The following is a 22,634-nucleotide window of genomic DNA, read 5'->3' as shown; positions in this document are numbered from 1 at the left end:
CGCCGCCGGGCTCGAACACCTACACCATCGTCGACTACACGCCCCACGACGTCACCTCCACCTTCGTCCCGCTCCAGCAGACGCCCGACATAGAGAAGGCCCGGGCTCACAAGGTAGATTACCTCCCGGACGTCGTCATGAGGGAGAACAACAACCACGAGTACGTGAAGTCGCCGACGATGCGCGTGTCGTCGGCGAGTCCGTCGAAAAGGATACCCAACGAGTATCACAACGGCGCGAGCGTCCCCAACGGAGCGGACGATGACCTCGCTACCGAACACGGCAGCGTCGTGACGCGAGTCATGCGCGGCCCGACGCGCGCCGCTGCCACCATCACGGCGGGCGTGCGCACGCGCGACGCCGCCGACAGCCTGCGCGGCGTGCTCGACAAGTTCTCCTCCCCGAAGCGCGACGTCATCGCCCAACTCGAAAAGAAGAGGCAGGAGTCGGCCCGCAACCAGGTACGGCCGGGAGCCCCGCCCCAGGCCCGTCTCGGCCTGTCGCCCCAGCACGCTCCCTCGTCGCCTCGCCCGACCCACCTCCTCGAGCACGACGGTACGCCCCGATCTCCGGGTGCCCCCCGAAGCCCCAACCTCATAACCTCCCGCGAGTCCGTTCTCTCGAGCGAGTCACCGCACAGCCGCGACTCGAGCCCTGGGACCGCCCTGGCGCGCTCCGGCTCCTGGCACAGGTTCGGTGAGATAGCCCCCAAGCCGTCGACGGCGCGCAAAGTAGTAGCCCGGACGAAGTCGATGAATCTGCTCGCGGCTCCGAAACTGTTCGAGGGAGGAATAGCGCAGAACGAGATCACCGAAAAGAAGAGAACGGTGGAGGCGTACTTCTCGGGCCAGGCGACTCAAAACCTCTCCGGGCGCGGCAAAGCGACGTCCCCCCAGGCGCCGGCGGCGCGGAGTCGCGGGCGCGCAGCCACGTCGGGCTTCACGCTGGGTCGGAGCCGCACCATGCCCACGGTGTCGGAGCTGCAGTTCCTCGACGAGAGCAACGCCGATGACGCGTTCGAGGACCTGGTGTCGGCGCTCGCGTAGCGCGCACATTCCACTAGTTAGGCGGAGACGAGCGAGACGCGCGTGAGTCGTGTGTGTGTGGCCGCCTGCCGCTTGTGTCGCGCCGCATGACCGCCCCGCCCCACCTCGCCCCGCCCCACGCCCATCTCACCCCGCCCCGCGGATCACCCTCACGTTTATGTATATACAGTAACAAACGTGCTCATTTCACCGACTCCCGTAACCGTGTTGTTATTTTGACTAATAGCTTTAAGCATAATTATTGTACTATACTTTGTTTGCTGTTGTTTGAAAGTGTTCATGTCTTATTTCAAGATTTATCTGTAAATTCGTTTCTCGTTATCGTACAATGTAAATGACGCTCTGCTCAAATTTACAGAGGAAGAAGAAGTAACGACTGTGACATCGAGCGTAAGGAGGAACTCATCCGAAAAAACCGTTAGCAGTAGTACCACAGCCAGTAGTACCACAATTAAAAATTCTAAAGGTAAAGGTTTTTCTCAAACTAAAATTTAGAAATAAATATAAATTTTCTAATCACTCTGTTAGAAATTTCACAAATATTGTGAATTTTGTAACTTCCAATAAAACATTAAATATTTTAGGTATTCTAAATTTCACAGACATGAAAGTATAAAATGACGTGATGATATTGTTTCAGTGATCGAGAGCTTGAGCCGGCCTGCACCTAAGCCCGTGTCTCCCTTCGCCAAGTTCCGTCAGCTCGAAAAACAAAACTCCACCAACAGTCCTAGGTGAGAAATCAATACCTAAACTAGCTAGTAATAACAATGCTGTCATCTTCTCCTATTTCGGAAAAATTCAAACAATATCAAGTTCTATTAAGACCAATGCTATTTCTTTCTGCAGTACTATCATTATCAGATAATATTTTATTTTAGTCTAGACAAAATGAATAATATGTTAGTAAAACTTATGCTATACCAGCTTGATAATAATAATATTTTACAAAGTATATGTTATTTATTTTGGCAGCCACATCTGTGGATACAAATAAGAAGTATGTAAACACAATATATGACATTATTACATGTATAATCGTTGCTTCACTTCAAGAATCATATTCAGCCTGCTAGCTGTAAAAAGTAAGAACGTACGGAGTGTCAATTGTAATAGGGTAAATGACTAGTAGATTGGACAGTACTAGTCATTGAAAAGAGCACAAAAACACCATATTTATTAATGTTGCTTTAAAAACTGACTGTTTTTCTTTAAAAACAGACGTTTTTTTAATTTAAAAACAGGAAACTTTTAAAGCAACATTAATAAATATTGTGTTTTTGTGCTTTTTCCAATGACTGGTACTGTCCAATCTACTAGTCATTTACCTTACATAATATTTATTGCAACGCATAAGATCAATCTGAATGCTTTAAAGTTAATTTTAGAAAAACAACAAATCATATTCTATGGTTTCGTTTGTTCCGTATGTTCTTAGTTATATTTATCATAAGTATATTAGAATGTGACATCATTACACTCGTGAATGTAGCCACTAGCATATAGTCTGTGAACGTCCGTACATACCGCACTACACGCGTGTGCCCGCACTGTGACGTCACCGGCGACGTCGCCTGTCGTGACGGAGACTAACCCGGAGCTCCGCTTGTAGCTCGCCCCAGACCCCGCAGAGCCCGGGCTCTACGCAGCCCTACTTCCGGTTCACGGACCCCGCGCTGCAAGCCAGCGCCGTCACTATTAAAGAGCGCTTGCTGCATTGGTGTCGCGACAAGACCCGGGAATACGAGGTACACTCCCCCCTCCGCGCCACCCCCACTGATGCGCCGACAACGGTGTCGTCTATGTAAACATTTGCAAAACTTCAGTATTTTTGGCTATTAAGTTTTGTATCAGTAGTCAATGTAGATTGTACATAACACACCCTTGCCTTCGAGAACCAATTAAAGTAATTTTTAATAGTAAGAGCTATTCCTTTTGCGATGTAAAGAATATAATATGTTGACTGTAAATTGACTAAACGCCTTCACAACGTCTACGGTCACTATAGTCCTTACAACTTTTGTATATATATTACGTTTAATGGTGACGCGGGGGTGAAATACTTAATCGCGATCGCGAACTGTAGCATGTGACGATCACTGCGCACGCGCACCTAACACGCGCACCCACGCGCACGCCGCGCCACTCATACACTACGCTTCACGCTTACGTTGTGCTACTCTCTGTATATATGCTATCGTTATTACTATATATTTATCAACTGTATCATCGTGTAACCAAATTATATTACTTTGGTTATAAATTAACGGAAATCGACCATTAAAAACATCATTCGTCATCACAGTTAATCTTCTATTATATAGTATGTTTTATAGTGTTTAGGTTTTTATAACAAAGTTTTTATTTTTATGACATAACGAGTAAATCGTCAAAGCATGAAATTTTGTTTTAGTGGTTAATTAATATTCGATTTCAGTGCGTGTTCTGATATTAAAAGGAGTGATATTGTTATAAATAAAAAATATATTCAATATTGTACCTTGCTCATACCAGGTCAATGTGTATATAGATATTTGCTAAGGATTAATGTTAGTCCTTTTAACTTACTGTTTTTGGTGTGGAAGTCACTTAGGGGTACACGGGGGCATAAGATCTTGTCCACTAGGACACTACGATGGCGCTACAGTCGGTTGCGACACTTGAACACGCATGTATTTTTCTTTAATCGTCACCATGGTGTCGTAGTGGTCGAGAGCTCAAAGGCATAAAAATATAGGCCGTGTTCGTTGGTGTTTTTTTTTGGCGCATGCCTGTATCGTCTCATTTTTGTATCGCGCAAATCTTTAATTGCGCATCTCGAAATCATGTCATGTTATGGCAACGTCACTAACAAGTTGTTTTAAATATTCGTACGTCTAGTTACGTTGCCATTACATGACATTATTCTGACATGCGCAATAAAAACAGGTCAACGTGACAGGTAACCAAATATTAAGATACTATTAAAGTTTGAATTGTGACATGCGCGAACAAAATGACCAACAAACACGTCGGCCTTAATAAAGCATGTCAGTGATGAGTAATGACTCACGTGGAATGCGTGTGCGCAGAATGTGAAGCTGGAGAACTTCTCGACGAGCTGGGCGGACGGGCTGGCGTTCTGCGCGCTGCTGCACCACTTCCTGCCCGACGCGTTCGACTACTCCGCGCTCACGCCCGACAAGCGCCGCCACAACTTCACGCTCGCCTTCAAAGTTGCCGAGTGAGTGTTTTTTTAAATATATTTTATTATTATTGTTAATTATGGTGGACTTTAGCTGACAAGACCATATTATTAGCTCACAATGTATTTTTATTTATTCATTCATTTTGCGGTGCCTTTTTGTCAACATATTTTTTTGTAGGACACACATGAGAATAATAACGGTTCTATGTATGTGATATGTCAGCCTAACCTTGATTTTTAGTAACTTACATAAAGTTTTAAATTACCAGAATTTTTCTCTTTTCAAAATTATAAGTATTAAAACTGAAGCTATACCTGTATTCTGTGTATTGACAGTGAGAAGGCGGGCATCTACCCGCTGCTCGACGTGGACGACATGGTGGCGATGCGCAAGCCGGACTGGAAGTGCGTCTTCACGTACGTGCAGTCCATCTACCGCCGGTTCAAGGACGAGCAGTGAGCGTCCCGCACGCACAGGGCGCCGCGGCGCGTGTCTCCCGCGCGCCCTCTGCGAGCAGCAGTCGCTACTATGTTTTCTGCCGTCCCAAATTAGTCGAACGCGGCAGTCACAAATGTCAAAAGCCCAAAGAACGTTTGTTTTTTTTTATCAAATTTTATGTTGTTGTCGTCGGAGTCCGCCCGACTCGTCCGAGCGCCGTCTCGTCCTCCTATTTATCGTACTCAGTATGTGATGTATATTATGTAGCGTTAAGCACTAACCCGCCGCAGTCTCCGCTAACCCGGCCGGATCGCTCCACTTATTCCTCTACATAAGCGAGCCGCATCCCGCGCCTACTCGACCACTAATACTTCTTCCGATTTCACTTACGCTTGAAATAATCTTTATATTTTAAAACTGACTAAGTATTTAAAATAATAATTTATATTATGAATAGAAATAAATAATTATTAACAATTTAAGTGTCGTTTTATTGAGAACGTACCCTATCTAAACGGGTGGGTCATTTAAGAGCCCCACTATAGGCTCAACGACGTTGGTGGCACACTCTGAGAGTTCAGCGGGGCTGCTCGCAGTGTCGAAGGATATGACACTAGACGTGGTGGTGGGCGGGGGTGTGGCTTCGTCGCTGGTCAAGTCGTTGGGCGGGGTGGGCGGTGGCGTGGGGTCGAGCGCGACGCGCACCAGCACGGTGGAGTCCCGCCACGCGCGCCACGACGCCTGGTGCTCCTGCACTTTTAGCAGCATCCACGTCGTCAGCAGACCGTTTAGGGCTCCTACGGTAATTGTCCACTATTAATGCTTAAGTTGGGTTCAGTGATCACAACAATCGAGAATAATGGTCATCCATTGTCCTCGATTGTTTTACCGTATTACTCATGTAATACGGTTTTGTTCTTTATTTAAGGTACAATTCCGTGCATCGCGACAGTCGTAAACTGCGCGCGGCCGACGACAGCCGTAGGCCGCGCGCGGCTTACGACTGTCGCGATGCACGGAATTGTACCTTTACTTAAAATAGAAGAGGACGATAGGGTCTATCAAAGTTAGAAACGGTGCCATACATTTTCATACATGACTATTGTCGCGAGCGGCCGACGACAGCTAATATAGAAGTCGAGATGCACGGAATTGTACCTTTACTTAAAATAGAAGAGGACGATAGGGTGGTCTATATGGGGTATCAAAAATACAAAGAATAATGGCTTTAGAATAAAGGCTTAACAAATAATATAGACTCCTGCAGGTGCACATTACCAATGATGCCTATAAGCACGGAGGAGAACACGTTAGCAGCTAGTGCTGCTGCGCTCCCCTTAGCCGCTGCAGCGTGAAGCAGCGCGTCAGCCGCCCGCAGCATGCGCGCCGTGCCCAGCACCGACGCCGCGCCGAGCAGCGCGCCGCGCGCCACGTCCGCCGCCAGCGCGCGCCCGCGACCGGACACGCCCCACTCCCAGAGAGAACGCCATAGCGACCATCTGGGGAAAGACCATGTTATGTTACTCCGTACTTGGAATGTGAATTAAGTTTGTTGGAGAGTGCTTCCGCTTAAAGATCGCAAAATTTTCAGCACCGTACGAGCCGTACCTACGTGTCAAACGCACCGCATAGTACACGAAATGCGGCGCGTACGGTGCGGATGAATGTGCGAGGTTTCACATCTAAAATGTCGCGCGTTCAGAGCGTGCGTGCTGATAAATGTACGATCACCTTTAGGTCCTTTACCTATAGATATATTGAATCTATATTGACAATCGAAAATGCTTCGGTGAAACGAACAACACATACTGCCAAAATCAGTAGCTATTGTTAGCTTAATTCGCGTAGGGCAAAAAAGGAATTCTATTTTGTTAACCTATACTCTTTTGGTTACTTACTTGTGCCGCCTGGTGACCACATAGTGGTGTCTACAGAGCTCGCAGTGTGACGTGGCAGCGGCCAGCAGCCAGCGCTCGAGGCAGGCGCGGTGCACGGCGGCGACGGTCCCGCGACACGCGCACGGCCGCACGAGCCGCGCGCCCGACGACCCGCCGAAGCAGATGCGGCAGATGGAGCTCGACGCGAGTTTTGGTGATGACGCCTATAAAATATATTGACGACGATAAAGTTATTATGGTATGGCCGCATCGTAGATTTTGCTAACAGCTAATGCATAAAGTGGTTGAGTTTTTCATCCTGTGACTTTCGAGCAGTCTTTATACTCTTTTCCAAAGTGGGTGATAACGCCCCCTATTGGGCGCTACAGGGCTAAACCCTAAAGGGGGCAGTAAGAGAACCAGAAATAAAAATGGAGACGATGTATACAGTGTGTAACAAAAATAAGACGATTATTGACGACCTCTGTGGCTCAGTGGTGAGCGCGTTGGTAACTCAAGCCGGGGGTCGCGGGTTCGAATCCCGCCGACGGAACAAAAAGTTTTCAATGTTCCCGGGTCTGGATGTGTATTAAATATGTGTATGATATAATAAAAATCTCAAATATATGTATAGTATAAAAGTATTAAATATATTTCCGTTGTCTGGTACCTGTAACACAAGTCCTTTAGGTACTTAGCACGGGGCCAGACTGACGTGGTGTGAAGCGTCCATAGATATTATATTATTATATTAAGTGATAATACTTTATGGTGTGTACATGTTCCTTGTAGATAGTGCACTGTGAAAGTAGCAGCTCTAAAAGACGAAAATTTTTTTTCAATTTGTATGGGCAAGGGCCCGAGCGTCACGAGTTTTCCCATACAAAAGTAAAAAAAAAATTGTGTCTTTCAGCGCTGCTAGTTTCACAGTGAACTCTCTACAAGGAACACGTACACACCCTAAAACATTATCACTTATTTTTGTTACACCCTGTAGAGGTTTCGCGGTGATTTGTAATTTCATTTAGCTAGAAGGCCTCGACACCGACTGCATGAGCTCTCGACTCTCAACTTCACTTTTAGTTCACCTGTTTAGCTAGCAGCAGCGCGCAGACCGATCCCAGTATGGAGAGCGGGCGGCCGGGGGCCGCCACTGGCGACGTGTGCTGGGCAGGCCCATCGTCTGCATCTATGAATTGTACTATCAGAGAAATTGATTCATAACCAGATGGCGGACGTACGTCATTTGGCCAAATTACGTAGGTCGACTGCTGTCTGCCTATCCATAATAAATTTGTTATATAGAAATTATAGGTAGTACCTATTGTTGAATTTGCTGGTGAAAAAAGCTAATATTATTAAGCTTAATTGGCAAGCGCGAACGTTATTAAATAACTAATAAGGGCACGGAATACGGATAGAGTAGGTATAGACCCTTAATATTGAGAGCTACGTGTAGTTTGTAAATGATAATAATATTAGGTAAGTATACAAACCTGGTGATTGAATTTCTGGCAGAACTCTGCTGTGATCAGTCTGCTGATCAGTACGACGAAGTTCTCTTTCATTATGACTATTCGGCTTGTTCTTCTATGGAAATTATTAGAATTAATATATGTATCAGCAAATTGGATCAACTGTATATCTATCTACTATCAAGCCGTCTAGTCATGATACATGATACTATATATATACTTAAATATAATTACGGCCATCAGAAGTGGTGTATGTCTTCTTAATTCAAAAATCTGTAATTTGTTAGTCGACTCCTCTGAACCATAAATCGTTGAGTGTATTATTTTCTCTGCGGCTGTGAGTGAACTGAGGTCCTGTAAAATTATTTCATTTAGGTACTTATGGAGGTAACATCAAGCATGGAAGAGAGTAAGTTGGGACTTTAACAGCACAGTTTTTCAGTAAAGAGTATACTTAGTAATTACTCCACTTAGCAAAGGGATGTTTGCCTGATTCAAGCCCTTGTCTTTTTGGACATTGCAGCAAAGTGCACCTCGGACCTTGGCCCTAAGGTCTGACCCCATGTCTCTTGGACACGATAGTGGCGCCACTACTAGCCTAGCCTAGTCTAGGAAGGAACAGTCTGTGGTGGCGGTAACATGCTAGGTGCAGGTGACTGGTGGCGCAAATAGGGTAGGTACATTATTAAAGCAAAGCGTTACTTAATCACCTCCACTAAAATTGATGAGCTGCTGGTTCTATGAAAATTAAAGTTGACCTCTTTTAGGGCTTGTTGAATGATATTACGCTTGTATTCTCCAAATCTATTTTTTGAACCAGCAGTTGCGTATTGATTAAATAATTGTTTGTTCAGGGATTGCATTCTTTAAAATGTGGTAGAATCATATTGAAAAATAATCATTGTTGCTCATATTTTTGTGCGTATTTTTTTTTTACTTATACATTTCCAATTTTCTGATCATTTTCTGACTTTTACAGAGAGGTTATAAAATTGACAATGAATAATAATAAGTCAATATGTAAATATATAAAGCTAGTGAAATTATATGATCTCAACTACGAAAGCTATTTTGAATGTACTCTAATGTATTTGAAAATGAAATCTATTTTTGCAATTTTACGCGGCACATTGCTTTTCTTATTAGGCTGTATATTTATGATCTTTATGATTTATTTTAGTAGACGTGATAAAAAAAAACGAAATTGTCTTTGATCCAATGTAAAAAAATGCTGCATTTGTCATAATATTATGTCAATGTCACTCTGGCATTAGCAATCGGTGAACAATACAACCTCATATTTTTTTAATTTCCCCACGTGAAATTACAAGATTCTTGTGAAATAATTAGCAATACAGAAATAGTCGAAAATTATGGCGGTCCGTGTACAATTCGAGAATAATAACGAAGTGGGAGTGTTCAGTAAATTGACAAATTCATATTGCCTCGTCGCCATCGGGGGATCAGAAAATTTTTACAGCGTGTTCGAGGCGGAGCTCGCGGACACAGTACCGGTGGTGCACGTCAGTATAGCGGGCTGCAGGATCATCGGGCGCATGACCGTCGCCAACAAGAACGGCCTGCTGGTTCCCTCGTCCACCACCGACACAGAGCTACAACACATCCGCAACAGTTTGCCCGACAGCGTCAAAGTGCAGAGAGTGGAGGAGCGACTCAGTGCACTCGGGAACGTGATCGCGTGCAACGACTACGTGGCGTTAGTGCACCCCGACCTCGACCGAGATACGGAGGAAATCCTGGCGGACACACTCAACGTCGAGGTGTTCAGACAAACGGTGGCGGGAAACGTTCTGGTGGGCTCGTACACCGCGCTCAGTAACCGCGGCGGGCTCGTGCACCCGAAAACCACTATTCAGGATCAAGACGAGCTGTCGTCACTTCTGCAGGTACCTCTCGTAGCGGGCACGGTCAACAGAGGCAGCGATGTGGTTGCTGCGGGTCTAGTTGTCAACGATTGGAGTGCTTTCTGTGGTATGGACACTACCTCTACCGAAATTTCAGTGATCGAGAGTGTGTTTAAGCTCAATGATGCCAAACCGAGTGCTATCACATCCACAATGCGTGCCTCCCTCATCGACAGTATGTCATAACATCTGCACCATTTATAATCCATTCATACGGTTACAAATGTGATATTTGTTTTATGAAACATAGACCTATGTTGACAAATAAGCTGGTTAATTTTTAAGAAATAAAAACACTAAAACTTTAATTGTTCTTTATTATCAATCATAGTGCAACTGTCATGCATTTTTAGGATTCCATAACCCAAGAGAACTTATTACTAAGACTTCACTGTCTGTCTCCAGGCTGTATCTTGAGAACACATCTTGATAGCTAGAGAGTTGAAATTTTCACAGATTCTGTTCTTTTGACTTCTGTTGCCGTTATAACAACAGTACTTAAAATAATTTCAAAATTTGAGCGGGCTTCCATTCAACAGACACGATTGTTTCTGCCTTTTGCTCTATATCAAAAATGGCTATATTGTAGCCTGTAGGCACTTGAAATAGTCACAAAATAATGTTGTGCAACATCCAATAATTAATATATTTTGTGGAGCTGGCAAACAAAACCGGACAAGTCCACCAGAGTGCAAAAGTATTATTTTTTTTCAAATCGTCTTCTCTCGACCCATCTACGTCTTTCCTGTTAATTATTTCAATCAAAACCGGTTAAAAAGGCTTTAAAAATACCATTTTCAAACAAAACCGGAATATTTCAGTAGTAGTTAATACTAGTTTTTTAACCACTGTGTTAATTTTTTTCTCGCAGACTAATCCGGTTTGCCAGCTCTTCATTTGAGTGTTCTCAGACTGGATGGTTAATAAAACGCATACTTTGTATGGTGAAAGTTTATTTAAAGGGATGAAATATTACACCTATCTACATCAGTGATCTGGAAAAACCCCTACATCATTTGTATCCAACGTTGAAACAAGTTTAACCATATCCAAATCACAAAATTTAACAATATATAATATCAGTATAAATTACATACATAAAATATATACATTTGTCTCCACACAATAATATCAACACATCTTAAACTAATCACTATAAGTAAACTGTGTGTGAAAAACATAATTTGAAACTAATGTATTTCTACAAACAAATATTTCAAAAATCTTGAGTAAATACACCATCAGCTAAGAATATTTCAAGACAATAATAATATATACATTGGTATACATAATAACAACACCTAAGCTGTCCACTCAAAACAGGTGTTATAATAGGCCATGCACAACTTTTATACCCGTTTTTTTTTAATATTTTTATAGGAGTTAATATATATTCACTAGAGCAGTGGTCCCCAATCTTTTTTTCGTGCGGGCCACAAACATGTTTTGGTCTTGGTGTCGCGGGCCGCAACAACAATTTTCAGGTTTAAAAAATAACATTCTTCAAAATTAACGATTTAAAAGTGAAAAAAAAATCACGACTTTCACGATGACTTAACATTATTTTGCCGGTAGGCGTTATTTTCAAAAAGGTTTAATTAACATCACGCGGGCCACAAAGTCTCGGCGGGCCGCATGCGGGTTGGGGATAGCTGCACTAGAGCTTTCGATTGGCTTAAATAAAACAGGTAACCATCAACAATGATGTTGATAAGATAAAAACTAGATAAAAAGTGTTTTCAAAGTTGTGCAAACCATTTACGTTATACGTATTATACAATTTATAAAAATTTGAGACAAGTTCAAACAGTTACAACTTACATATCACACCGTCTACTCTATCTAGCTCATTATCTTAATGAAGGTTTGATGTCAAGTAGAAAAAGCTAAGTTAGTGCCAATCTAAACTATTTTTGACGAAAGTCTTATTATAAAACTTCTAAGATGGTAGCTATATGCTGTAACTATAGTGAACACTTTTTTAGATGGGAAAGACATTATACACATTTTAGATTTATGCTAATAGATCTTGTTTTTCATATATCCAGGTCATTTCCATAGAAAAATTAAGATCTTTGACCATCATAAGCTCCTTTTTTATGAAATAAGGGGCAAACGAGCAAACGGGTCACCTGATGGAAAGCAACTTCCGTCGCCCATGGACACTCGCAGCATCAGAAGAGCTGCAAGTGCGTTGCCGGCCTTTTAAGAGGAAATAGGGTAATAGGGGAGGGTAGGGAAGGGAAGGGAATAGGATAGGGGATTGGGCCTCCGGTAAACTCACTCACTTGGCGAAACACAGCGCAAGCGCTGTTTCACGCCGGTTTTCTGTGTGAACGTGGTATTTCTCCGGTCGAGCCGGCCCATTCGTGCCGAAGCTTGGCTCTGCCACGTATAAAATGATGATGGTCCTTCTAATGATGGTCATACATCTTTTTTTTCTAATGCCATGGCCGCATATGCGTAGTGCTTCGCGCTAAAAACGATACTATTGGACGATTTGCGTGTATCGTCCAATAGTATCGTCTAATAGCACGAAGCTTCGGAAAATAGACGTAGGTGCTGCCGGGCCGTTACTATACTTACGAGTCGTTCAGATTCAACATAAAATAAGTAAACAAACAATAGCACCCTATGAATGCTACAAATAAAAATGTGTAGAAAAAAACTACAATGTGTCATTGTATTTCTTCAACACATTTTATAGTTCGTTGACCTTTAGGTTATATCGTATCCAACAAAGTGTACAACTTGTTTCTTTTACATTCTCAATAATAAAAACACCAGAGACAATAAGTAATAGACTAGTGTATGTTGTGCAAGCCTTTCGCTAGAAGACAAGGTGATCCTAAAAATTGCAAGCGACAGATGAATCAGTCTTCATACATAAAAAATTCAGCCTTCCAATGTAAATGCAGTTGTAAAAGCTACAAGAAGCATTGAGCTTTATATATTTTTATGAGTGTTATTGTATGTTTGGATATGGTAACACAATTTTTATTCTGCCAAGGATCTAAAATTTAATTATTTCAGTAATATTTCAGAATTATTTTATTTGTAAATTAGTTTTATTACACAATAATGAGTACGAAAATAGGGAAACATTCGTACTAAGGCATAAATATATGTCGCAGCCGACTGGTTTAAATAGCCGTTCAATCAAACAGCTAGCCCTTTGACTGAACAACGCCATTCAATCACACGTCTAGCTTTTATATTGAATATTTTAGTCGCTCAAAACTTTCAACACTACAGCTGATTCAAAAGCCGCCGTCTAATTGAAGTAGTTCAGCGCGCACCGCTGCAGCGCTAGGTGCGTTTTATTTACAATATGGCGTCAACTAGCAGGTGTTTGTTGGTGTTTGTGGATGTTTTTCGGAAAGAAAGTAGTTAATAAAAGTTACTAGTGTTATTAAAGAGACAAAAATTGTGGAGGCACATACGAGTGAATTAATATTTCAACAAATATTCGAGGAGAAATTACGGGATTATGAAATGGATGGACGCAGCCTTCCCCGAAAGGGGGGTTCGGGGGGCCAGCCCACCGTCAAAACAAGAACAAACACAATCCAGAAAGTCCAAAAGTTGGTTAGGTTAGAACTTAGACCAAAACACAGAGGGAGCCGAGCGAGCGCAGCGAGCGTGCTGCGGTAGCAGCCGGCGACCGCCGCCAAATAAAAGAGGAGCCCCCCCCCCCCCCCCAAAACAAAAACAAACCAAATGGCTAAGCGTCGTCTAGCTGTAGTGTTGAACGTTGTAGTCAACAAGTCGGCTAAACGACGTATAGCCGTGTGATTGAATGGCGTTGTTCAGTCAAAGGGCTAGCTGTTTGATTGAACGGCTATTTAAACCAGTCGGCTGCGACATGTACACAAATATAATCACAAAAACTATACACAAATACAACAGACATATTAATGACTTCAATATGACCCAGATTTTTATCTAAACCTAAATTCATTGTACACTTACAACCACTCAAGTCTCAACATTTCATTCCTTGGCAACCATTTTATTACAAAATAAATTGAAACCCAAAAATGTTGTGTTAAATAATAATATCGAGAATCGAGATCCTATTTTATTTTTATGCTGAATTATTTGATATGGCATGAGCATGGTCTTTACATAATTTATGAAACTACAACACACATTTTAGGGATGGGTGATATTTTATTCTAGAACAGTCAAAAATGAATTTCATAAGCTCAGCATTAATGTCATAAGATGTTTGTAAACATTAGAAAAAGACTTATAAAACTTCATAAGGGAGATTTTTATTTAAAACTCTAACAGGTAAAGACAGAATATCGAAAAATAGTTGTGGGCTACATTGGTATTGATGAAAAACAAGACTTACGACCGCACTCAGCGACATTTTAATGATGATTAAACTTCAATTTAATGAAGAGTTTGACAGATAATGTATGGCTTATGTCAAAATCTTCAAATTACAGCTACGTTCTTGAGTGCCGCAGTTAACTCTGGAAATCACATGTCATATGCTACCTACGAATCATAAAAACTAAGGAAAAGTAACTCCGTCAAAAAACATAACTCCACAATACTTGTCAAAAAAGTGTACCTTAGGTACACATTTCAATACATTTGCAATATTTAGGTGGCCTTGAGCGGTACTAGGCTGACGTTACATGACAGATCAAAAGGAACCAAATTTAAAACGGTAATAGTATGGGAGTTACGATTCCTTAGAAATATTATTCGTAGTATGCTACACTATACTTTTTTATAAGGTTCAAAATACGAAGACTTCTGGGGCAATCTTAATACATTACGATAATAGTCCATTTTGTTTTTTATCTCAATGTCTCTTTGAGAGGAATCCTAGTCAAGTCTAAGGCAAAATAACTCGCTAAAATTTGTTTACGAGTTATCTATTCTCAATTTAGTATGGTATTTTATTCACAAAGCATTAGCTAATTTTAACTAAAGCGTATTTTAATTCATTGTAAAGTCAATAGCCAAATACTCAAAAAGTCAGTATAGTCTGTCAAGAAAGTGATGAAATTAAAAAGTGGCAACATTGTAGTGTCATCCCTTTCAAATCAATCTAAGAAAAAAGGGATGTCACTACGATGTTGCCACATTTTAATTTCTTCACTTTCTTGACAGACGATACTATTAATATTGAAAAAGTTATCAAGAGAAGATAAATAATATTATGGCACAGATTTTTTCAAAATGTGATTTTAACAAACAAGTAGGTGTTTAATGTTTGTCATATTTAAAAGTCCTTACGTTTTTTATAACAAAAACCAATTGTATGATAAACTTTTTTTTTCTTTTAGCCTCTAAAATACTAATTCGAGTCGAAAATCGTGCCGTTTGTCATGCACACAAAGTATACACTTGTTATGTATCAAGTAACACTTGCACAAAAATAAAAATTAGTATGCCAGCAACCAAATAAATTATTGTCAGTATACAGTATAATCTGTCGGATAACATATATTCACCACTACTGTAATGACACAAGCCACTGAATGTAGCGTATTCAGCAAGCTTCGCATATTGGTAGGCGTGGTTTAGCAGGTGTTTGATACCATAGCGCGCGTCATATATCAGGTGTTTGACACCAACGGGCGCGTCACATGTCTGGCGTTTGACACCATCGGGTGCGTCACATGTCAGATGTTTGACACCATCAGGCGTGTCACTTATCAGGTGTGTGACACCATCGGGCGCGTCACATGTCAGGTATTTGAAACCATCTGGCGCGTCATTCGTCAGGTGTGTGACACCAGTGGTGTCACTCAGCAGCTGTCGTGCAGTGTCAGGGGTCGCAAACCGCTTTAGAAGTGTGTGGTGATGGGCGGAGGCTCGCCGGTGCGCTCATAGAACAGCATGTAGGCGGAGCAACGAAGCACCTCCGACAAAGAAACTTCGTGGACCAGCGTGTCTGACGTATACCACCATCTGAAATAGTTTTTATTTATGAATCAATAAAAAAATAAATATGTTTGCGATTTTGTATTTCAATAATGGTAGTTCAATATTTAGCTCCGATGAATGTTAAACTACACTCTTCCCCGTGTTTCACTTATCATTAATTTACAATTACATACTGTACGAAAGCTCTTTTTTAAAAACAGTAAACTTTTTGTTTACGGCACAATGGTATAATACAATAATACTACATATTTAAAAACACCTATAAAGTATTAACCTTGGTTTACTTTTATACTTAATAGAAATATATAAATAACTATGTCTCTAACCGTTTGCTCTCAAAGCCGTTGCCTCGGCGGTAAGTCGCGAAGTGTCCGGAGCGCGGGCCGCCGACGTGCAGCACCGCCGCCGCCAGCCGGAACTGCGCCCGCGCCCCGCCACCGGCCCCGCCCCCCGCCGCGCCCGCTCCCGCCACAGTTAGCGGCGCGCCCGCAAACGGCGACGACTCCTGCGAAACAAATAATTAAATTTATACGTAGTGATAAAGTTATGTAGTGTAATTACTAATTAGGTAATGTGTAGAAAAAATACTTACTCGAAAGATGTTATTATTAGTAGCCTATAGTGTCCCACTGCTGGGCAAAGACTTGCACTATTTTTTTCATAGCTCACGATTTTGTGATTAATTACGAAAGATCTATTCAGATTCGTGATAAATCACAAAATTATTTCGTATCGTAACATTTCTAATTCATGAAGCCCCAAGCGGCCACATCCGGCCGCGATAACAATAGATAAGCTATTGTGTCTCGTTTTTCGAAAAGGTAAGAGAATTTGATGCACTACATCTTTCGTATTCTTGCGCTTTGTTTTTTTTTTTTTTTTTTTTTAATGAAATAAGGGGGCAAACGAGCAAACGGGTCACCTGATGGAAAGCAACTTCCGTCGCCCATGGACACTCGCAGCATCAGAAGAGCTGCAGGTGCGTTGCCGGCCTTTTAAGAGGGAATAGGGTAATAGGGAAGGGTAGGAATGGGAAGGGAATTTGGGAGGGTAGGGAAGGGAATAGGGTAGGGGATTGGGCCTCCGGTAAACTCACTCACTCAGCGAAACACAGCGCTAGCGCTGTTTCACGCCGGCCCATTCGTGCTGAAGCATGGCTCTCCCACGTATAAATTGTGTGAGTTAAGCCTAATATTTCGCTCAATCCAGATAGTCGTAAGTATTCTGTTCGCTCAGCAACATGCACGGTACCTGTGTGCGGGGCGCGGTGTAGGGCGCCAGGCTCAGCAGCTCGGGGAAGGCGACGTGCTCGGCGCGCTTGCTGGGCCCGCCGCCGCGCCACTCCACGCGCGCCACGTGCAGCACCAGCACCGCCGGCAGCTGGAACATGGAATATTTTTTAAAATATTTTAATAAATACACTTTTTTAAAGTCGAATCTACAGTGATGCCTACCACTGGGAGCTAATAACTAAATAAACTACTTGCTAAAAACAAATTTAAGAAACTAATACTTGAATGGAAGGTAGGTTTTTTTGTAGTGTGTAAACATCCGCTGAAATTTTTAAAAACTCGTAATATTAAATTACTCTTTACTTGAAATCTTAAATAAATATTTATGTTGATGCCCGTAACTCCGTTGCACAGAAATTCTGTTATCGCGTGGGAACGGTGCAATTTTCCGCCAGAAAAACTATCCTATATCCTTTCCCGTCTCTCATAGATCATACAAAATTTCATCTAAACCGGTTCAGCCGTTTAAGCATGAGTAAGTAACAAACAGGCAGACAAACTTTCGCATTTATAACATTAGTTAGAAAGAATTATACTAGTCTTACCTTCCCAAAGCTAACGGTCCGTATGTGTTTGGTGTACGCGTGTTCTGACTTGGGCGCGTCGTCGGGGCTGCACTTGCTGCACCGCACACCCTTCACCATCTCCGGCGCCGTGAACGCGCGCAACAGACCTGCAATGGTTTGGTATGGGTTATGGGATTTTTAAAATACAATAGTGGTTTCTAGAAACGGATACTGCCTTATTTATAAACAAGGAATAAGACTGAAGACTATTGGGTCCATAATAAGAGAGGAAAAGTATCCATGTGGTTGTGTCACTGTCTTTCGTATGGTTTTGCTAACATATATTTTTTTAATCTTTTTTTTATAGAGGCTTTTAACACTAAGTGTTAATGTCAGCCTTATAGGTGAACACAGTGTCCCCTACACAAGGGACAGATCCAAATAACTATACAATTTTATTGCCTCTGGGATAACGGCTCCGAAAGTACACTGTTGATCCTTCCATTGTGCAGGCAACCAAAGTCTTCTAAGAGCCTCGATCTTAGCTCTGCAGCCCGAGTAGTTAACATATTATAAGACAAAGAGAGCAACATGGATAGATAGTCCTGACTTATTTTTCGTGCATTAACGTTAAGGCTCTTTAAATAGTTTTGCTGTCATCTCATAACTATCTTTAATACTATATTATACTTTCATATTATGATGCCAATTGCCAGATCTAAATAACAAATATTAAATTACCATTTAAGCTGTACGTCCCTGACGAGTTAGTAGTGGCATTGGCCATCGACAGTGATATGCTGTCGAACTTGTCATAACGAACTGGACTCTGTAACAAACATACTTAAACTATAGTCAAAACCGTGTGTGTGTGTGTGTGTATGTGTTTGTGTGTGTGCGTGTGTATTGAGCACAAAAGTTTTGATTGCCTTACAACATTTTTAGCATAGCAATATCATATTTTAATTCATACCTATGTATATGTTATCATTTTGAATCCGATTTGGTCGTTAGTTGGTTAATTTTCCTGGCAAGTGGGAATTAAAAACATGTTATGTACTCTGCGCAATATGAAATGTTGGAAACAAAATATCTTTTCAGTCAGATTAATAAAAGTCAATTTTCATGATTTTTTTGTTTCAATATACCAGAATGACCATCTTCCGATATACCTTCATCATCATAATCTCCTCGATATACCTTGTATGAGTTTTTCCGGTTGTTCGTTTAAAAATAGGGCAAACAGACCTGGTTGTTGGCATTACTGACCCGCTAGTCAAGTTAAAGGAAAAAAATCAAACAAAGGTGAAAATAAAGGCTATATATTATTAAATACCTTGTATGAACACACGGTGCATACAGTCCGTGTGGCGAGCGTCCCGCGCGTGGGCGGCGCGGGGGGCGGGCGCGCGGTCAGCCCCGCCCACCGCCGCGACAGCGCGCCCAGGTGGCAGAACGAACGTGAAACACCACGCGATAGCTTGCCCGGAGTCTCATCTGAAAAAACTTAATCGTAATTATTACAACTTACATGAGGACCATTACTAGCTACTTACAAAATGTTATGTAATTAGAAGTTGTAACTGTTTTAATTTTCAATTGTATGTATACTTTGGATGCGTTCGACAAAGAGTGGCCAGTAACATCACAAGATCGCCAATTATGAAATAAAAGAAAAAAAAGGCCTGGGCAAAGGCCTTCCCCTTTGCCCAGCAGTGGGACACAGTGGGCTAATAATAATAATGTATACTACTTGGTTTTTTAATCTTTGCAAGCAGTGGCATGACAAAGCATACATACAAGCATACACAATATTTTTGACCGTCTAGGGTTAATATTGAACGCGCCCGCCTTTCAATCTTAATGTCAAATAAGTTGTTCAATAAATATTGTGTGTGATATTGCGCAATAAAATTTATTTTGTAGGGGCCCGCTTTAAAACACAATCAATTTGTTACTATTATCTCACCATGGTTAATGAGCTCCGGTTCTCCAGGGGGCGCGGCGGAGGCGGGGCGGGCGGGGCGCCCGGGCTCCTCCTCCCGTGATGACGTCATCGACAGCGACGGCGGCGACGCGGGCGACGCCAGCGCCGACCACGCCCGCGACCCGCCTAGACCCAGCGCGTCTGATAGACACCCCGGCTGAAAGCGAGTAATACTGGTCCAGTGTTGTATTAGTACCTCTAAGTTTGTACAGAGTATCTGACATAAACTGACGTGTACCAATATTTTACTTTAAAAGAACATAATATTAATATTATTAAAATACAATGCAGCTAACGTAAGTAAAAAGATTAGTATCATGTTTTTACACAATATTAGCAACCATAGGAACATAGTAAGAATTCTATAGTACAGTAATATTTTCAAGTGTTTGCAAAAGAGTCAAGTAATCATGTCAATGTTTAATTCTTACCAATTTACCAACATTATAATATATAACAAAAATCCATACTAATATCATAACTGTGAATGTGTGTCTGCCTGTCTCTTACCTCTTTATGTCCGATCGGGAATAGATTTTGAAGAAATTTGGTTACATGGAGATACCTTGAGTCCCGGGAAAGGACATAGGAAACATAGGATGTATGGTTCCCGTGTGATAAACGAATTTTTGCACAATGGAGTTGCAGGCGTCATCTAGTATATAATAAACAAACAAACCTTCTTAGACATAGCTTGAGTTTCCTCCTCAATACAGGATAGGAGGACATGCAGCAGCTCATGAGCATCCTGCTGGTCGGCCGGCACGACCCAGCCAGCCGCCCGCAGAGCCTGCAGCACTCCCAGAGGACATACCGGAGTGCCTCGAGCTGATTCATGAGTTCCATTCACAACTGAAATAAATATGAGGTTTATATTTCAATTCTAGCTTTTTGTAAGCAAAATAAATTAGTACAGCGTATGGTGCATTGAACAAATGCAATAATATCCACATTTTTATAGCTGTTGAATTTAGACTTTACAGTTTACTTTAGGCAATAAATAAAATTTGCTTTCAACAGAGTAGTACAAATTGTGGCAAATTAGTTTAGTACATGCAATACAATATGCAAATTAGTTGTTATTACAGCAGTAACAGTAATAGCTTATTTGTTTACTGAATTGTAAATGAATGGACTAACATCACTGACTTATTATCCACTTCGAGCAATACTAGGCATATTGTTACTCATTTATGGATCTCATTCAGGACTAAAATAGATATTAATATAAGTAACAACATTAGGAATGTGTTACTTATGAAATAAATCTTAAGCCCAGAGCTTATAGCAAATCTTTGGTGGCTAATTCATAAATCAATACTTACCTGTATGGAACAGCTTATGCAATAAAATTACCCTTTAAAAGCTTTTAAACCGTAAATTTTACGGATTACACCAATATTTAACAATACGTACCTTCTATGACAGTGTAGAGTGTTGTAATCATACTATTGGGGCCATCAGACTTCGCGTATTTTCTCAACCACTCTATGAACGTGGGGCAGGCGGCTAGCGCCTGCAGCATGGTGTTGAGGAAACATGTCCTGCCGAGGTTCTGGAGCCCTGCGATCTGCCCCCGACGCTTGCGGACCTTCGGGGCTCCTCCGGGACCCCACAAAACAAAGGCCCCCACGACGACCGCCGCTGTCAGCCCAGCGGCTACTAGAATCCTGTCGCCCCCGTCCATAACTCACATATTATAATAATAACCTCATAAGACTTTTGTTTATATTTTAGATTTATTGAAATAAAAGTATATATTAAGTCTATGGAAATAAATTATAACAAAATCGAAATATTTCTCGTGACATTATTTTGACACTGACAGCTGAGTGCTGACAGTTAAAACCAATGAATAAGGAAACAGATGGAGGCGACATAACTACAAAAAAGTGTGGCCGGCGCCATATTGCCAAGAACTAAACATGGCGGTCTATAGTAATGGCCAATGGGACACTCGGTTGATATTTGTCGAGGACATCGATAAATTAACATGTTATAAGTGAGCGTCCTGTTATATTATATTGATATCAAAAATGATTTTTTTTATATTATATAAAAAAAATATCATTTTTGCGGTTTGCTTTTGTCTCTATGTATTATAGTACATAGAGACAAAAAGACAAAATAGGCAAATATGGTTTCTTTTATAAAGGAGCCTCCTTAATTTTAATAAAACTATTTAATTTATTTTAAGTTTATTAATTATTATTTAAGTTGCCATTATTGATATCGGGCAAAAATTACCAAAAAATCGGACAAATACTAGTTGTACTCGCGCACGAAGTGTTTACAGTTTATTTTAATTTTACCATCAATTATTATTACTAGCTGTTTGACCGAGCTTTGCTCGGTATCCGATGAAAATGACATTTTCTAGAAATGATTCCTAGCTAGATCGATTTATCGCCCCCGAAACCCCCTATATACTAAATTTCATAAAAATCGTTGGAGCCGATTCCGAGATTCCAATTATATTTATTTATATATACAGGGTGTAACAAAAATAAGTGATAATACTTTAGGGTGTGTACGTGATCCTTGTAGAGAGTTCACTGTGAAAGTAGCAGCGCTGAAAGACCAAAACTTTTTTTCACTTTTGTATGCGGAAACTCGTGACACTCGGGCCCTTGCCCATACAAATGTGAAAAAAAAATTTGGTCTTTTAGCGCTGCTACTTTCACGGTGAACTCTCGACAAGGAACACGGACACACCCTAAAGTATTATCACTTATTTTTGTTACACACTGTATATATATATATATATATATATATATATATATATATATATATATATATATATATATATATATATATATGGGGCAGGCGGCTATATATATATACAAGAATTGCTCGTTTAAAGATATAACATTATTAAAGTATGTATGTATGTACAACTGAGTATTTTGTGAACATTTCAAGTGCCTATTTTTTTCGCGATTTATCGAGACCAATATTGATATTTTTTCAAATATCGATGTATCGTT

The 22,634-nt window shown here is 41.2% G+C and overlaps 4 protein-coding genes across 12 annotated transcripts in view; 2 read left to right on the top strand and 2 right to left on the bottom strand.

Annotated features, from left to right (window-relative positions):
• LOC121733105 (titin) overlaps window positions 1-5,134 on the top strand; it is a 74,868-nt gene extending 69,734 nt beyond the window's left edge. For 2 of the 7 annotated variants that reach the window (XM_042123251.1, XM_042123250.1), the window contains 5 exons: window positions 1,405-1,512; window positions 1,687-1,780; window positions 2,659-2,794; window positions 4,118-4,269; window positions 4,570-5,134. In XM_042123251.1, coding sequence (XP_041979185.1) covers window positions 1,405-1,512; window positions 1,687-1,780; window positions 2,659-2,794; window positions 4,118-4,269; window positions 4,570-4,693 — 614 coding nt within the window. In that variant the 3' untranslated portion in view covers window positions 4,694-5,134. Of the gene's footprint in view, window positions 1-1,404; window positions 1,513-1,686; window positions 1,781-2,021; window positions 2,051-2,658; window positions 2,795-4,117; window positions 4,270-4,569 lie in introns of those variants that run through there. The other 5 variants (XM_042123252.1, XM_042123255.1, XM_042123254.1 and 2 more) reach the window with 5 other exon arrangements.
• An 8-nt stretch (window positions 5,135-5,142) lies between these two features.
• On the bottom strand, window positions 5,143-9,004 carry LOC121733106. Of its 2 annotated transcripts, none has more exons than XM_042123258.1 (7): window positions 8,735-9,004; window positions 8,259-8,378; window positions 8,046-8,139; window positions 7,638-7,738; window positions 6,571-6,773; window positions 5,951-6,171; window positions 5,143-5,469 (listed from the first exon to the last, which is right to left on the bottom strand). In XM_042123258.1, the coding sequence occupies exons 1-7, from the start codon at window positions 8,885-8,887 to the stop codon at window positions 5,183-5,185; spliced, it is 1,179 nt and encodes a 392-aa protein (XP_041979192.1). In that variant the 5' UTR covers window positions 8,888-9,004; the 3' UTR covers window positions 5,143-5,182. The 2 variants fall into 2 exon arrangements, with proteins under 2 accessions (XP_041979192.1, XP_041979193.1); XM_042123259.1 differs by having other exon boundaries at window positions 8,046-8,136.
• Window positions 9,005-9,291: 287 nt separating this feature from the next.
• Window positions 9,292-10,257, top strand: LOC121733260 (eukaryotic translation initiation factor 6). Its single transcript, XM_042123477.1, has one exon. The coding sequence runs from the start codon at window positions 9,398-9,400 to the stop codon at window positions 10,133-10,135; it is 738 nt and encodes a 245-aa protein (XP_041979411.1). The 5' UTR covers window positions 9,292-9,397; the 3' UTR covers window positions 10,136-10,257.
• Window positions 10,258-15,042: 4,785 nt separating this feature from the next.
• On the bottom strand, window positions 15,043-21,394 carry LOC121733263 (ubiquitin carboxyl-terminal hydrolase 30 homolog). 2 transcript variants are annotated; one of them, XM_042123480.1, is made up of 9 exons: window positions 21,064-21,394; window positions 20,327-20,499; window positions 19,630-19,804; window positions 18,997-19,166; window positions 18,402-18,489; window positions 17,700-17,827; window positions 17,114-17,242; window positions 16,189-16,367; window positions 15,043-15,886 (listed from the first exon to the last, which is right to left on the bottom strand). In XM_042123480.1, the coding sequence occupies exons 1-9, from the start codon at window positions 21,332-21,334 to the stop codon at window positions 15,763-15,765; spliced, it is 1,437 nt and encodes a 478-aa protein (XP_041979414.1). In that variant the 5' UTR covers window positions 21,335-21,394; the 3' UTR covers window positions 15,043-15,762. The 2 variants fall into 2 exon arrangements, with proteins under 2 accessions (XP_041979414.1, XP_041979415.1); XM_042123481.1 differs by having other exon boundaries at window positions 18,997-19,157.
• Window positions 21,395-22,634: the final 1,240 nt, after the last annotated feature.

The sequence above is a fragment of the Aricia agestis genome, chromosome 13, assembly GCF_905147365.1.
Source record: "Aricia agestis chromosome 13, ilAriAges1.1, whole genome shotgun sequence".
Lineage (NCBI taxonomy): Eukaryota > Metazoa > Arthropoda > Insecta > Lepidoptera > Lycaenidae > Aricia > Aricia agestis.
This window is presented reverse-complemented; position numbering and strand designations above follow the sequence as displayed.